Here is a 17,469-nt window from a genome sequence, read left to right on the forward strand (position 1 = left end):
GTATCCACTATCACGGCCGCTGGATAAAAAAAAGGTGCGGCCTGTCGCGCGCATCGAAAACAGTGTGATCCGCCGCGGCGCCACACGCCGGGGTCTGTTGTCTGGCATCGGCTTGGCAAATGCGTTAGGAACGCGCTTGGAACGCCGTCGCGCGTGCAAGCCGAAGCGTTCCATCCCCCTCAGCTAGCGCCGTTCGGCACAGCCAAGCGGCCGACAACGCAACTACGGCCGTCACGTTCGCTCCCATAGCAGCGCGCCCGACGTGGCAGGCCGCACCTTTTTTTTTTATCAAGCGGCCGTGCCACTATGAACTACCTGTACCGGATGTGAAGCTTAAAAAATGCTGTCTGTTGATGGTGATGATGATTTATTGGCATCCCCTTTGAATCGGGGCGGCGACAAATAGTCACCTAGCCTGCTTGATTTAATCAGGTATACTATACATGTTCTTTATCTAGCATTTTTGTATTATGTATTATTTTGTATTGTATGATGCCGGGATCCACCATGAACTACCTGTAATGGATTTGATGTTTAAAAAATGTTGTCTTGATAGGGATAGCGCCGCCATCTAGGAGCGGTGAAGCCAAGTACCACATCATTACACTATGAAAGCCGACAGAGAGCGCTTCGATAGTCTCCGCGCAGCAGAGGCTCCAACGCGGTGTAGCTGGTGCAGCTTCAACGTGCATCAGCAGATCATACACGCGGCCTGCCGTTTCACCTACCATGTTTCACCAAGAAAACTGCTGCGTTAAGCGGCGCCGAAAGGCAACGACGTCGACGGGCGAATCTCGCTTTCGTCGGGCGAGACACAAGACAGCATGAAGCAGAACGCCTTCGCGCGTTCGCGGCGTACGCTGCCAACTATGCCACCAGCATTCCTGAAGTTCAGCTCGTCGCGACTCCACTGGCTGCCCAAGACACCACGGAGCCTGACCGAAATGATCCTACCTTCGCCGAAGAGACTCGGCAGCAGGACGCAACGCGCCAAGCCAACTTGCAACACACTTGCAGACCCGCAAATCCTGCGCCTTTCGCTGCAGAGACCCTGAGTTCACGAAGCGATTTACTAACAGCCCGTTTGGTATCGCTTGTAGGGTTTGCGAACGCCTTTGGTTTGTGACGGATTTTCGCAGTGCTCGGGCGCGTGCAATGCAGTGTCTCTGGGGGATGTTTACCGTTCCCGAATCATTCGGTAACTTTCGCTCGTGTGGCAATTGCCGACGATCCCTCTGCAGTGATAGGGTGCCGCTGATGGCTGCTTGCAACTTAATTCTTCACGTACAATAAACATGCAACAGCATCTGTGAAGACACGTTTCACTTTCATGTTCGAATGATTCCTATGAAAGAGGGATCAACCATTTTTTTTTTCATTTTTTACTCCTCACTCTAATGCTAAGTACGCAGCTGCCTTGAAAACAGTGTTCGCGGCTACTTATCAACATTTCCTTTAATTCAGTCTATCGAATGGATATCGATATTATTAGTTGGGGATGCACGCGGTGCAGAAGGTGTTTTAAAACTAACTAGCAATAACCACTCGAGGGAGGTACATAATAGCTCATATATGTATTGCTTTTTACAAGTAATCAAAATCCTCCTGGAAACATTAGCGTAGGCTAACTTATTTACTTCCGGAGAAAAACTTTCTAATTGAGTCCCAGAATTTTTTCTCCGTAAAATGAAGTGATCGTCCCCAGATAATTTATTACTTTATATATATGACTGCAGAAGGAGATCTTGCTCATCATTTGGACGAATGTTCCTTAGACGCTTCATTACATGGCAAGAAACTCTTCAATGTGAGGCTTTTAGATGAGGCTTGTTACGTTATTTGCAGAAACATTACTTGCTTTTTGATGTAACTCTAGGTTGTATGTAAAAGCGTGGCATCATAGCGAATATAAAGTAGCATAATTGTAGAGAAAAATTTTCTTGCTGCCCTAATAGTTTTTCCGCCTTCCATTTCCCTGTACTACCAAGATGGTGGAGCAAGTTACTTATATTTGCTTCGGTTTGTGAAAATTTCTTGCAAAGGACAAGTGAATTTACATGAAATCCTTTGCTGCCTATCATTTGAACATGCATTAAACGCACTGCTGCTATTTACGCAAAGTGTACATTTGTTGAAAACAGTAAAACTCCTCTGTCCGGTTTGCACACATGATGCTTATCAAGAATCAGTTTATTGTCCACATTAAAATAGTGACTAAATGAAAAATAAAAGTACACCTATTCTTCACCAGAAGAAGTAGCAGTTGCATTGCTGCTATTGGTTTCCCTCAGAGGAAGCATTACAATCTTTGGCTGCCAGCATGTTGATTCCTTCTGATGATTTGAGACACAGGTACCATTTTTACAGACACCTTCCATGCAGGTATAATTGCATCCTTGTTCCATATTCCCGAAAGGTATGGATGTGTTGAACTGAAGAAGAGAAAGTTCAGCAAGCCATCAGATTCTCACTATTTTGAAACCCTGATCTTAATGGGCTACAAGTTTGAAAAGCGACCTATCGTCATTTTTTCATTAAACTGTTTGCGTTTATAGCGTGTTCTACGTGAAATGTCTTACGAACCTGTCTTCTAGGGGTCTCCAATTACCGCTCTGGTGCGCATTCAAACTTTATATTAGAAATTCCCTGATGCATTCACACCACATAACCCATTGTTGTCCTCGACTACGTCTTCTTTTCGCACCCATCTTCTTACACAATTAGGCCCTCAGGTTAGAGGCATTACGCATTAAATTAGCCGCTTATCTACACTTTTTCCTGTAAACCTCAATGAAAAGATTAGCTTGCACTGTTTGCTTACTGCTGTATTCTACGGTAGATGGGAGTTGAAAATTGTGATTGTTCTTTCACTCCATATCAATATATTTTAATTGAAAGTACTTTACGTTGTAATCACAAGGTCTTGGAAGAGTATGAACCTTCGTTCATGGTCACCAGAGGACAACGTTACCGTCGATGTCTGAGAAAGCAGTCCGGCGCTGATAAACAACACGCTTGCCGCGCGTGCTATGCAGGCTGCGACAATGAGCTTCGCAAAACACCACTGGACTGCAATAGCAGAGGCATGCCGCGCCGCAGCGGTTATTACATAGGACCGTACGCTGTAAACTCATTTTGACGAATACAAACCGCAGTAACCTAGTACAACGTTACCACGCCAAATTGCCACGTGGAAGCCGTTATTTAGGGCCAATTGAAGCCCTTTCAGATTTAGATTTCGATCCAACTAACTCACAAATCCTGGCTGTTGATACACTGCATCAAATTTGTGTCTTCAAATTTCCCGTGTGCGAGGTTCACGCTGATCCCCACATAAAGAACTAGCTAAACCGATCTCAGCGATTCGCTGCGCGTTTCTTCCGAGCGTATGCGCCTACTTTGTTGTGTTTGTCGTGCTGCATGAGTATACCTTTACTTGTTTTCTACGCGTCACAATATACGTTCTTATGAGAGGAGATTTTTCATACCCTTCTCGCTGACACGTTCATTTTCTCAATACTACTTCGATTACTAAAAAACACGCTAGGCAATAGCAAATATGCACTACTTTTCATAGATGAGGGCGTTCAAAGCAGAGGCCTTCTTTCCAATGCAGGTCAGGTGAGTTAGATTATAATTTGGGGTTCCGCGTCCAATCCTGAATTACCGATGAAATAAACGAAAATTAAACATGGGGTTCTTTCGCTTTGTCTGCGTTATTAAAAGACGCCGCTAGAATATACCATCAGCCGACTCTAAGATGAACGTCCCAGCCAGGGGTCTCCAGCTACGCCTGCCCGGCTTTCATCACGCCCACCTTATGATTAAGCACAAACCCCCACGCCCCTCCCATTAACACACCCTATGGCCGGTAATGTCATAAATTTTACTGTAACAATTCCTTTGATCTCCTGTGCTTCGTTGAGTGCCGGTACATAATACGTCCCGCTGTCAATTAAACTGATCGACTATCAAAGTCTTCCTTGGAATAGACAAGTCACCACACCTCAGTGATTCTTGTAGATCGGTACTCATTCACTGCGACAAAAGCAGGCTGCTATCGCAATAAATGAGCACTGCGACACTGCCACCCTCACAGAAACAACTTCTGAGGGTGCGCACATCGCCCTCATCAGTTACCATATTGCGTGCTCTGGCCTATAAAATCCATGCACATATGTCACTCTCTGGGAGTCTCTGTGGTCCGCTAAACGCACTCCAAATAGCGACATTTAAAGCTTCGCGAGAACACATTGGTTAGCGCCTCCAGCTTGCAATAATGGTTCGAGGAAAATAAACTTCGAATTAGAATGACAGGCCATTCTTTATTTTACTATGACATGATAACGGGGACTTGACGATCACGTCGACCGCCTAACGTATATGAGTGACACAGCAAGACTTCTTTATAGCGTGTAACTGCTGTCGCAGCAAAATACGTGATAAAATTATTTTGTGGAGGCGAAGAAGGACCTACTTACCACACAAGGTGTGGAGTCGTTCATCGGTACCGGAGGTTTGCAGTCCAGAGTGCAATTTACTACGAGCTGCGAGTACGAAGAGAAATGTCACAGAAAGATTACTTGGCGCTCCAGTGCTGTGCCAGTAAAAAAAATTTGATGGCGCTTATCTCACGATGGCTGTCGACGGTCATGCGTTTAAAACTGAAACCCTATAGCGACACACGGCATTGATGCGGTCGAAACTGAGCTGTGTAAGGGGCGTGTACTTCAGCAGGCTACATTTGGCGCCATCTAGTGCCGCCGCCGTGAAGCCTGTGCGTGACCTCCGAAATACATGGCACGCCGGTGGGTGCGAACGCTAAGAAACGCGTCATATGGCAACCGGATTCCATGTTGCCCTTCTTTCCAGACACACATTTGGTGGCACTGCCGAGAAGTATGCGTGACCTTGAACACGAGAAGTTTGGCGCGGCGGTACCTGCGAACGCTAAGAATTATTCCCTGGCTTGCCGCACACTCAGTGGCATATACTCAGTCACCCAAGTTAACGATAGGGTCATTGAAGAGCGCCGCGTACTCAGTGCATTCATGGCGGAGCTCGCAACGGCGATGGCGTGAAAGGCGTTCATTGAAAACCGGCACATATCCCATGTATCTGCGGCGCAGCCTGCTAAAGCGTAACCCGTCGTGGTTGCTCAGTGGCTATGGTGTTCGGCTGCTGAGCACGAGATCGCGGGATCGAATCCCGGCCCCGGCAGCCGCATTTCGATGGGGGCGAAATGCGAAAACACCCGTGTACTTAGACTTAGGTGCACGTTAAAGAATCCCAGATGGTCCAAATTTCCGGAGTCCCCCATGGATGGAAACAACTTTATTAAAGTCCGGCGAAGTTTAACGACCAGGGCTCAGGTCTCCCATGAGGGGACTTCGAGGCCTTGCCTCCTCGCCGCCTCTCGGGCCCGCTGGACTTCCCACTAATTACTGCCGTAATTACTGCTGGACTGCCGTAGTAGTCCCCCACTTAGGCGTGCCTCATAATCAGATCATGGTTTTGGCACGTAAAACTGCATAATTAAATTTTTTTGCTAAAGCGTAGGTTTGCTGTCCTTATGGAACCTTTGTGACGTGGGTTTAATTCCCATTAGCAGCGGCGAAGTTTATGGGACCATTTTCGTCATTGAAGAGTGATACATTTCCAATGGCACATACCCAGTTACCCGAGTTGGCATCAAAGACGTTCGTTGAGGATCAGCTGGTACGTATTCAGTGCTCCAAGTCGGCGTCGAGGAGTTTCTCCGAACAGCGCAGTACCACATATGCAGCGACCGACGTCGGCGTAGGAATTCCAAGGATGGTTTTCTCTTCGTCCAATTGGAATTCGCCTTGGAATTTCCCTTGGAAATCTAAGGATGGAATTCTCCCCATCGGCGAATTCCAAGGATGGAATTCTGCACAATCCAGCCAAGCTTCGTGCCGTCGCCGAATTCCCTAAGCCTACGTCCATCGAAGAACTGCGAAGTTTCGTAGGTTTGTGTTCCTACTTCCAACACTTCATTCGAAATTTCGCCGCCATCATGTCACCGCTGCGAAGCTCCTTGAAAGCAACGGACCCCTTCATTCGTGGTCGTAGAGTGCGCGGAAGCGTTCGCAAATCTCCGTCTTTTGCTGCCGACTCCCCCAATTTTGCGCCATTACGACCCGACGGCTCCTACAGAGGTACACAAAGATGCCAGCGGTGCTGACCTCGGCGCTGTCCTTGCGCAGCGCGATCCTGGCTTTCCTGAATATGTCGTGGCCTATGCCAGTCGCACCCTTACGAAAGCCGAGACCAATTACACCGTCACGAAAAAAGAATGTCTGGCGATATTCTTGGCCCTTACTAAGTTCCGGCCTTATTTGTATGGCCGCCCATTAGATGTCACGGATCACCATGCACTATGTTGGCTGTCATCGTTGATGGATCCTTCAGGTCGTCTTGCCCGCTGGGCACTTCGCCTGCAGGACTACGATATCCGCGTTCTGTACCGCAACGGACGCGAACATTCTGACGCCGATGCCCTATCACGCTCTCCCTTGCCTGACGACAATACCTGCTGCTGACTATCCCAGCTCGCTGTTCCTTGAGTCGACCTTGAGACTATCGCTTCCGAGAAGCGCAAGGACCCGTGGAATGCCTCGAATATAGACTTGCTTGCTTACCCATCACCACAGTCAACCACTCGTACGTTGTGTCGTCAGGCTCGCCATTATGCGGTTCGCGACAACCTGCTTCACCGACGCAGTTATACTGCAGACGGCCGCCAGTGGTTGTTAGTAGCTCATCGCAGTCTGTGCTCCGAAATCTGCGCATCCTTTCACGCCGATCCTCAGTGCGCACACTCTGGAGTTTTTCAAACCTACCAGCGCCTTCGACAGTGCTACTACAGGATAGGACTGTACAAGTAGGTTCAACAGTTCGTTCGCTCCTGCGCCTACTGCTAGCGCCGGAAATCTTCACCCCACCTCTCACCGGCTGGTCTGTAGCCTCTACCCTACTCTACATGGCCGTTCGTGCGCCTTGGAACGAATTTGTCTGGGCCATTTCCCTTGACGTCGGCTGGTAACCCCTGGGCCATTGTGGCAGTAGATCACCTCACATGATACGAGGCATGGTCGAAGGTACGGTGCGGGATCGAAGTTCCAGGTTGCAGGTTTTGAGGGCGCAGCATATATACATATATATATATATATATATATATATATTGTAGCGAAGAGAGACGCTGCTAGTGAGTCCGGCTCTAGTGGGTCCAGACGCTAGTGGGTCCAGCGCTTTTGCTCACACCGGCGCTCGTGCTTGAAAGCTGTGTCTCGTCTGACTGTCGACGCTATATATACTGTCACGTTCTAGAAGAACAGGCGACCTGAAGCGTTGAGTCTGAGTCTCTGACCGCCAGACCGACAAAGACAGTTTTTTGACGGTCCTGCTCGTCGACCTCAATCTGCCAATATCCGCTTTTTAAATCAAGAGATGAAAAGTACTTAGCTCGTCGTAGCCGGTCCAGAGAATCATCGATGCGCGGCAACGGGTAAACGTCTTTTTTTTGTGACGTTGTTGAGTTTTCGGTAATCAACACGAAAGCGAAGCGTGCCATCCTTCTTCTTGACGAGTACGACCGGTGAAGACCACGGACTGCTTGAAGGCTGGATGACGCCATCGTCAATCATTTCCTTTACTTGTGCTTTGATTGTCTCGCGTTATTTTTGCGAGACACGATACGGCTGCTGGTGGATAGAACGCGCATCGTCGTAGATTATTATTCTGTGTTGCGCGATTGGCGTTTGACTAACTTTAGAGGAAGACGCAAAGCACGCCTTGAATTCCGATAATAGTTGTCGCAGTGCCTTCTTTTTCTCCTGCAGCAGCTCGTTATTGATGTCAATGCCGGCGAGTGAGGCTTCGGCGGTGTCGGTTTCTTCAGAAGCGAAACACTCAATGACGTCCTCCAAGGCTTCAGTGTAGGCGATGGCAGTGCCACGAAAAAGATGTCGATGCTCATTGGTAAAATTTGTGAGCAATATTTCAGCCCGGCCATCTCGAAAGTCAATGATGCCTCGTGCCGCGCAAATTCCTAGGTTCAGCAAAAGGGACATGTTGCCTCCTGCTAGGACTTGACCGTTGCGCGCCCCTTCAGATATCACCTGAACCATAACGCTGGAACGGGGCGGTATAGTCACGCTGTCGTCGGAAACGCGAAGTCCGGCTCTATGGCGGCAGGCATCATCTTGTGCCGTAGCTTTCCTCGCAGAGAAAGTGATTTAACGCTTCCTGAGGTCGATGATGGCACCATATTCCCGGAGGAAATCCATTCCAAGAATTAAATCACGGGAACATTCACGCAGGACAATGCAGCTAGCGAGAAACGTACAATTTCGGATTCGTATCCAAGCAGTGCTCACGCCAAGCGGTGCCATAATGTGTCCGCCAGCTGTACGAATTCGCGTCCCAGTCCAAGGCATAATAACTTTCTTGAGAAGGCTCGCCAATTTTCCGCTAAAAATTTGAGTAATCAATGCCGGTGTCGACTAGCGCACTGACATTTCTCCCGTCGACGAGCACAGGTATGTTCATCGCGAACTTGTTTGAAGGCTGAGGTACAGGCGTCGTCAAATCTCCGTCAGGTCAAGGTCGCGTCGCTTGGAGGTCCAAATCTGTGGGTACAGGCGTCGTCGAATCTGCGTTGGGTCGAGGTCGGGTCGCTTGGAGGTCTTCAGCACGTCGCGCATCAGCGGCCTCGCCTCGAAAGGTCGCTGGCGTCAGTTTTCCAGGCGAGGGCTCGGAGACTGTCCCTGCGTCATCCTCGATGTGCCTTCGCGACTTGGGTAGGATCGCCGCGGTGATGGCGATCGCGACTGGCGTCTTGGTGACTGAGGCGCGTGCTGATGGGCGATGAACGCTTCAATTTCGGGCGGCCTCTGTCCGAACCGGGGTCGAGGTGAATTGGCAGCGTTACCCTGCAGTCCAAGTAGGCGGTAGTGACACTCTCGGTATACGTGGCCCGTCTCACCACAATGATAACAAAGCGGTCGTCGGTCGGGCGTGCGCCAAATGTCTGATTTACGTGTGACAGGGCGGTTGTCGGGAAAGTAAGGTACCGCCTGTGCCGAGTGGAGAGAAACGGGACTTAGCGGAGCTGATACAGGGATGGAGCGGCTCAATGTGTCTCCATACGTCTCACGCTGGAAATCGGTCGCCGCGAGTGGGGATGTTGCCGACGTAGGGAGACTGCGCCTCAACGCGTCAGCGTATGTCGTGCGCCGATATTCACTCGCCTGGGGTGTTCTTTCGGGGCGAGGTTGAGGTACCCCGAGTGCATGCTGCACTTCTTCACGCACGATGTCAGCGATGTGGTTGACCGTAGGCTGCTGCGCCCGGTGCAGCTGTTGCAGCTCGTCGCGGACTACCGATCGTATTAGCTCGCGGAGCACTTCAATGTCAGCCGCGAAAGCTCCCAGACCGACGGTTGTCGAAGCAGCATTCACTTGCCGGTCATACTGGTTCGACCGCTGCTGCAGCGCTTTTTCCATTGCAACGGCTTCTGCGAGGAACTCGGTAACCGTCTTCGGCGGGTTACGAACAAGCCCACCAAAGAGCTGTTCTTTGACACCCCGCATCAAATGACGGAGCTTCTTGTCTTCCGGCATGCTGAGGTCGGCTCGCCTGAAGAGACGTGTCATGTCTTCAACGTACATCAGAACCCTTTCATTGGGCTTCTGAGAACGCGATTGGAGGGCCCGTTCTGCTCGCTTTCGGCGATTGGGGCTCGCGTACGTGTCCAAGAGCTGCCGACGTAACTCACGCCATGATGTCAGGGCCTCTTCGCGGTTCTGGAACCAGGTGCGAGCACCGTCCTCGAGGCTGAAATACGCATTCTTTAATTTCGCTCGGTTGTCCTACTCGTTGCAATCTGCCACTCGCTCAAAGTCGTCCAGCCAGTCTTCCACGTCTTCAGAAAGGTCGCCGTGGAAGGAACGTGGCACTCGCGAGTTCTGCAGCGTTAAATGAGTTGGTAATGTCGCAACCATACCTTCCGCCGTAGCCATTGTGCTCCTGGTTGACGGCACAGTCTCGGGGGCCAGTCCTCGAATTTTCCGACTGGCACGATGCACTGGTGCAAGCTCCGGTATGGCGCTGACGTTCTTGCTGCTAGGAGTGGTCTGTTGCATAGGTCGAGGTTACCCAGCACCTCCACCAGAAATGTCACGTTTAGAAGAGCAGGCGACCTGAAGCGTTGTGTCTGAGTCTCTGACCGCCAGCTGATCAAACGCAAAGCTCAAGCACCCGTGCGTGGATCGGAGCACGGCCGCTGGATAAAAAAAGGTGCTTTTTTTATCCAGCGGCCGTGATGGAGTATCTTTGTCTGCTTCTTCGCTGGCGCCCGTCAGAGCAGGTGCCGGCGTATGGCGCGTGGACTAGCGCGCGTCTTCGGCTGTCTAATTATGCAGCACATGTTGCAAGGTGTGGCAATATATATATATATATATATATATATATATGTTTATTCACAGCATATCCTGCTGCACCGAAGCGTTCCGGCAGGAGTGTGTGTTGAAGTAATAGTGTGTATTAATAACAGTGTTGACTCCGACCTCAGAGATGACAGACCCCAGCAACCTCCCACCCTCAGGTTACCTTCCGCCTGACGCTACCGCGCGCCCACGGGACGTCGCAGCTCTACAGCTCCGCCTGCCCACATTCTGGCGCCACAACCCGCAGGTTTGGTTCGCCCAGGTCGAAGCCACCTTCGATCTGCACAACATCACCTCGGAGACTTCGCGGTTTCGCCACTTGCTTTGCAACCTGTCTCCTGAGGTGGCTCAGGAAGTGGCGGACGTTATCGCTGCACCTTTGAGTGATGCCCCATACCAGCACTGAAGCAGAGCATTTTAGAACGTACCACGGCGTCTGAGAGTGCGCGCATCCAGCAGCTGCTTACCTCCGAGGACCTTGGAGATCGCCGCCCTTCCCAGCTGCTCAACAGCATGCGTCAGCTCCTGGGCACAAGCAACGTCGACTCGAACAGTGCGCTGTTGAGGGAGCTCTTCCTGCAGCGCTTACCACAGTCCACCCGCCTTATCTTGGCCGCTACAGAGGACTTGACCCTCGAGCGCCTCGCCCAGCTCGCTGATCGAATCCACGACGCGACTTCTCCTTCAGTCGCCGCCCTCTCTTCAACGCCACAGTCCTCAACCATGGCCCGCTTAGAGTCCCGGATCGACCAGCTCGCCGTTTCCATCGACGCCCTTCGGACGTCCTCCCATGACGAGCGCGGCTCCAACTCATGTCCCAGCCGCCGTCCTTCTTCCCCGACCAGTCGCCGCTCGCGCAGTCCTCGACGCTCGCCTATCTGCTGGTACCATCGCACTTTCCAGCACCGCGCCCGTCAGTGCAAGTCCCCATGCGAATGGTCGGGAAACGCACTGCGAGATCACTGACGGCGGCATGTGACCTCGCCTTACAACCCGGCCGCCTTTTCATAGTCATGGATCGCATTTCCGGCCTGCGGTTCCTTGTAGACACGGGTGCCGAGGTCAGTGTACTGCCGTCCTCCAAGCGTGACCGCGCTTATAAGTCACCTGGACCTACACTCCGCGCGGCAAACTCTACTTCCATCGCCACGTATGGTCTGCGGTCCCTCACTCTCGACCTTGGCCTGCGGCGCACATTCCGGTGGGTCTTCATCGTAGCCGACGTCCATCAGCCTATCCTCGGTTCCGACTTCCTGACTCATTTCGACCTTGACGTCAGCATGCGCCGCCATCGCCTGATTGACAGCAAGACGCGCCTCTCGATCTCTGGCGTTCTGTCGGCTATCGCTCCCACCGGCATCCGCACGCTGATCCCAACATGCCCGTTTGCTCGTATCCTCGAAGACTTCCCTGAGGTGACAAGGCCCTGCAGTTTAAATCAGCCTCCCAAGCACAGAGTCACCCACCACATTGTCACACGTGGTCACAATATTAACAAATCAGCTGCATTCACTTCATTTATTTAGGAGTGACAAGAACCGCACACAAGGAATACAAAGCGGCCATTTCAAGTTTAAAAAAGTTACATGTACCTTCAGCGGCAGGAACATTGGTGTCATCCTATTTTGACCCATGCAAGACGAAAGCATTTACCAGCGATCTGAAAGTGCCCCTGCCATGTTTGAGTCGCATCCATCCGATGCCTCTAAATCTCGTAATCTAATGACACTACGTATCATTTGACATCATTCACCGAGTCTGATATCCTGTTTCCTTCATTCAAACAGCCTAATATATAGCTGGTTATCTGCTCTACAGTGTCATGATCTGCCAAACACCATTTGGTTGGAATTACAATATCAGTTAACCCGGTTATGTACCACATCTCATATATTTCCGCCTCTTATTACTGTTATTATTAAACATGTCATTTTTCGTTCCATCACACTTCGTGCAGTCATTAGCTTTTTCTAAACTTTCTTTGCTAATCACGAAGTGAAGAAGGAACACACACAGAATCGTGCAATACTTAAATTGGTTAAAAAACAACGCCTTCTTACAGCGAAAAGTGCAATAAAAAGATGCGTACCGGATGCGCTGATGTTAACAGTATATGGTACGCGCACGAATCTGGAAAGAACCGAGAACATAGAATGAAACCAATGATACAGCTTCTAATGCCAGTTTACGACATTTTCATAAAGGTCAATCCAGCAATCTTCGGCTATATCAAAACAGCCGCTGCAGTGATGCCCAATCTCTGACGGCACTCATGTCATGTGGATATTGTCAGCACATGATCAGCTCTTTTATGCCCATAACGCATTGGAGCGCATGCCTTATCATAGCTGTATATATTTTCAGCGAAACATTTGCCTTTTGAAATATACTTATCTACCAGCACTGCAATGCTTTTAAAGCACCTAGGCTACAGGCCTGGAATGATGCAATGCGGCTTTCATCGGCTTTCACTGTTGGGCGTTGCTTTTAATTTTTCTCTTTTCGCGCTAGACGCGCTCGCGATTTAGGATTACGCTTTATCCTAAATCAACATGTAACGCTTCCTAGAAAGACAGGTCTGTACGTACCTCGGAGTCCCTCAGTTTCCCTTATTTCTCTCGCACAGGATTCTATTAACGTGTGAGAATGCATCCTGTGAATGCATCCTGGAAATCATAGTAGCCTGGACGTGTTTTAGAGTACTCACAGCAAATTCTAAGGTCATTTTTTTCATAGCTATTGTTTACGTGTAGCTGATGCCCAAGGCTATTTACGCGGCTATTCCGTATCACTATCGATCTTATGAATCACTATGAAGCCCCATTTACTTCAGAGATCAACAAATAATCAATTACAATGCCCTTTCATTGCAGCATCTCAGAACGCGTAGAAGAGAAGTGCGACATTGAACGCGAAAAAGAAGTGATTCAGGTAACCGAACCTCATATGGCGGCGTTCTGGCACCATACACCACTGACTTATACCACGCACACTATGGATGTGTTGCCGAAGGTTAAGTGCACTCATAACTCGATGGTAGAACACGGGTAAACGGTTCCCTATCTTTCCCAGGAGAAGCGCTCACTCCGAAGGGACCAATTTGGTAGCTTTTGGCCATGGCTTTCCAGCGCCGCATTAGGTTTCTTATTACGCTTCTAACCGCAATAATGGACTCGACAGCTGCCTAGTCCCACAAACAAATAAAAAATGCAAAAAGGCGAAGAAGAAAACAAACGGGCACGAGACATTTGTATCATTATTTCTCAAACTTTGAACATCAAGCACGGAAGCTTCATGGAAGCTTCCAGCTTCCATGCTTCTCTAAAGGGGATATTATTGAAATTTTCAAGTGAAATATATTATTGTGATAGCAATTGCATGGAAAGTCCAGGCGCAATTGAGCCATCATCGTCGCCGTGATGTTCCGTGTAATGTCGAAGCGCGATAACATCGTACCCAGTACCCGTATGCTGTGGCTACGAGTGAAAGTGTGGGAGGTTGAGGCGAGTATGGTGGCTCGATTTGGTGCGCGCAAAGAAAGAAGGCGGGAAGGAACCGCTGGCACTACGTCGAAAGCGATCTGCGATGGCTACACAGTCTAAGTGCGCGGAAGGTTGGTAGCTTCGTGTGCGCCCTGTTCTCGCCTCTTAGTTCGGGTTGAAGAGAGAGGCAGCACGAAGGTTGATTCACTCGCTTCTGCTGCCGCTCTCCCTCACGCCAGCGCTTTGACAGCGAGTGTCTGCGACGATCGATTGAGATGTGTTCATGTTTTCGAGGTTTATTTACACCATGCTTGGCAATTTAGTTAGTAAGCGAACGTTTGCAAGTTTATACAGACGATAAAATTACCTTCCTTACTTTGTATAGCTATCTCATAATTTGCTATCCCAACCGACGGTTCGCCTTTCGGTCGAAACTACGACTTTTTATCTGGACATCTTAGATCTTTAGCGCGATATTTTAGGAGAAACGTGAAGCACAAATCGACGGGCAGCAGCGCTATTATACGTATCGAAAAAAGCCACCTATTGCTTGTAATTTATAATGCCTAGTGTCACAGTCACTTATGGTTGGCACTTGTTAACATTACCCTTATTTACGTTTACGTCAGCCATAACCTAAAGTATTTGAAAGGTGTAAACTCCGTTGGTGTTGCCAACACGTAAGTTGAAAGAGCGCCTGCAAAATTTTAATGTAAAATGCAGCAGATCCAACGAGTTGCGCAGAGACAAGCGCCATCTGGTAGTGACGCAAGGAACCCGATGGTGCGCGCGCGCGCGTACTCCGCTATGATTGGTTGGCCTATTCGGCAAGAGAACAGCCAGGCCACAGCCACGGTCACGAAACCTGGCGAGGTTCGGAAAGACAGGCTTCGCTTTTAAAATGTGCCCCTTAAGGGGAAGCTTTTTATCGGACCCGACAATAATACCGCCTATTCAAATACATGTAAAACTCACAAACGCTTTTTGAGGTAACTACTGCGCCAAACTTAATGACATGTGTTTCATTTGATAGTAAGAGTTAAATTCTAGTGATTGTTGAAGCGCAATATCAATTTCATGCCAGAATTTCTGTAGAGTTATTGTCGAAATCTCGTAAGCGTCAAAAAATAGAAGCGCGAAGTTTACAAATTCATAGCTGTGCACCCAGAGCAGATGTACTTTTAGAAGCAAATCCCAGAATTGTGATATTCTATTTAATTGCTGAGTTACGGAGTTGCATACTTGATTCTTTCGTTGTCTTAAAGTCGCAATTTAGAAGGATATTTATTACAACATTAACGGGCTAAATCGAAAATTTACAACAAGCAGTCAGTATAATTTAGTTTTTTTTTCGTTTAAACGCAACAAACCCAATCAAAGTTGATGTAGCATTTGCCGAGTAAACCGATTTCGCCTTTCCCATGTATTTAGATCGCAACCACCAAGCTAAAGTTTCCTGTAATAAAAAAAAACACCGCGTGTAAAAAGCGTCCATCTCTTTCCAAATGTTCTAATCTTCTATGCTCACGTGTCGCGATGGCAAAGTATTGATGGCGTCGCACGGCTGAGCACGATGATGGAGGCTCCATTCCCAACCGCGGTTGCGCATTACAGTAGAAAGGGGTTGCAAAAACGCTTGGTGACCGTTCTTTCAAATTACGTAAAAAATCCAGGTCGTTGATATAATTCCAGAGCTTTCCACTGCGGCGTCCATCATAGCCCCCTCAGAAATTTCAGAACCTTGAAATCTCCAGATTGTAAATTTTATCTGATTAGGTTCCCAAATAATAAATATTCTTCAGCTCCTGGACTTTCGTGTAGTATAACTTGTTTTACAGAATATGTCTTCCAAGCAGAACTTGCTCAACAAAATAGATTTATTAGTTTTATTCAATGAAGAAGCTCTCGGAACCTCATAATGACTTACCCCAGGCGTCTGATGACATAACTTTATTTTATGAGGGACTATCAGAAACTTCTCAATTGAGTGTTGACACTTTCATGTGTCAAGCATGCACTGAATGTTATGCAAGATTTGAGGGACAATACCTTCTGCGAAACTTTATCAGATTTCAGTAAAACTTACCTTCGTAATCGTATTCGCTATCCGTGTAGTTCTGTATTATGGAAGAAAATTTTAATGCCATAATTATATATTGTGTACATTGCTACAAAACTATGTAAATTTTCATAGACTACCTGTGCCGCCCGGAAACCTGTATTGCCCGTCGCCGGGAAACAAAGCTGCTTTTCTGATTCAACATAATACCAACATATGGTAGTTGTTTCATATTCCACAATCTATGAACTATTGATACAATTAGAACTGTAAATATACGGATGGCAATACATTAGCTTTGTGTCGTTGAACACTATGCATTCTAGAGAATTCGCAAAAGTGAATGTAATATTTCCAGAACTTTTTTACGCTTTTCAACAATTTACGGAACACCTTGCGCAGCAACCACGATTCACCGTACACGCAGGCCCAATATAAGTCGCACAAGTAAGAGTTCTGCACAAATTACTTTTGTAGTCAGAGCTGCTAAGGCCCTATGTGACCCTGCTCGCACTTTGCTTCCACACAAAAGAGCACTAGAATGCGTAATAAAATTTGTAACTAGGACCAGTTTTGAGATAAACGCCGTCGAACTACTTGGTAAACATGCGTTGTTGGTATACTAATTTATTTAACGAAATGGCAGTTTACGCATTCATACTCAAAAGTTACATGAAGACCAATACATTTCGTCGTAAACTATGGCAACGCATACTTAGAAACTGGTATCGTTCTCAGAATTAGTTCTAAATGAATATGACTTTCCAAGCCATGCACTGAAATTCGTGAATTTCAATGTATTGTAAAATATCTAGTTTACCAGGCAATTCGCGAAACCTTTGTAATATTCAAATAGTGATCTTCATTTACCGCGCAAACGATGTCCGCTTCTGCAAATAATGTAGCTCAAGAAGTAGAATTATACTACATGCAACAGCAAAAAAGGTGGCTGACTAATGGAGTAGCACACGAGGAATAAGGATTATAAACAGGGATAAGGGGCCTCAGAAAGGCTGGCCAACGTTTCGATAGGAGGACCTATCTTCGTCAAAGGCGGCCTCGTCATCCTCGGCGGGTTAGTTTTAAAGGGTTAGTGGAGTGACGTCACGTCGATGTCGGCTGTAGCTGGATGCAAAGGGAGAGACTGAAAAGAAAATGACCGCTGGCGCTTCACTGTCTAGGCGCGGTTTCTCAGACGAGGGGGCAAGAGCGGGAGAGCGAGAAAGCGGCAAAAAAATTTAAAAAAAGAAAAAAACAGACAGAAGACTTTATAAAGGGGGTTGGGGGAGCGAGAGGCGAGTGAGCGTTCCGAGGTGTCGTGGGTGGCGTGCGTTTGGGGTCCCTGAAGAGCCGGTCTGTGTGCAAGTAACAATACGAGTTGAAAGCATGACTTGAGTAGCGTAGCATCAAGGCATCGGGTAATTTTTTGGTTGACAGGGACCAGCTTGGTCCGTCAAGG

At 48.3% G+C, this 17,469-nt stretch overlaps 2 protein-coding genes across 2 annotated transcripts; both read right to left on the bottom strand.

The window, feature by feature from the left end:
* Nucleotides 1-2,154: 2,154 nt before the first annotated feature.
* On the bottom strand, nt 2,155-16,133 carry LOC119445516 (uncharacterized). Its single transcript, XM_037709782.2, has 4 exons — nt 16,038-16,133; nt 12,559-12,599; nt 4,482-4,547; nt 2,155-2,432 (listed from the first exon to the last, which is right to left on the bottom strand). Exons 1-4 carry the CDS (start codon nt 16,096-16,098, stop codon nt 2,238-2,240), a joined length of 363 nt encoding a protein of 120 aa, XP_037565710.2. The 5' UTR covers nt 16,099-16,133; the 3' UTR covers nt 2,155-2,237.
* LOC125943826 (uncharacterized) lies at nt 7,322-12,071 on the bottom strand. Its single transcript, XM_049663351.1, has 2 exons — nt 11,957-12,071; nt 7,322-10,582 (listed from the first exon to the last, which is right to left on the bottom strand). The coding sequence occupies exon 2, from the start codon at nt 9,690-9,692 to the stop codon at nt 8,757-8,759; it is 936 nt and encodes a 311-aa protein (XP_049519308.1). The 5' UTR covers nt 9,693-10,582; nt 11,957-12,071; the 3' UTR covers nt 7,322-8,756.
* Nucleotides 16,134-17,469: the final 1,336 nt, after the last annotated feature.

The sequence above is a fragment of the Dermacentor silvarum genome, chromosome 3 (genome assembly GCF_013339745.2).
Source record: "Dermacentor silvarum isolate Dsil-2018 chromosome 3, BIME_Dsil_1.4, whole genome shotgun sequence".
Classification (NCBI taxonomy): Eukaryota; Metazoa; Arthropoda; class Arachnida; order Ixodida; family Ixodidae; genus Dermacentor; species Dermacentor silvarum.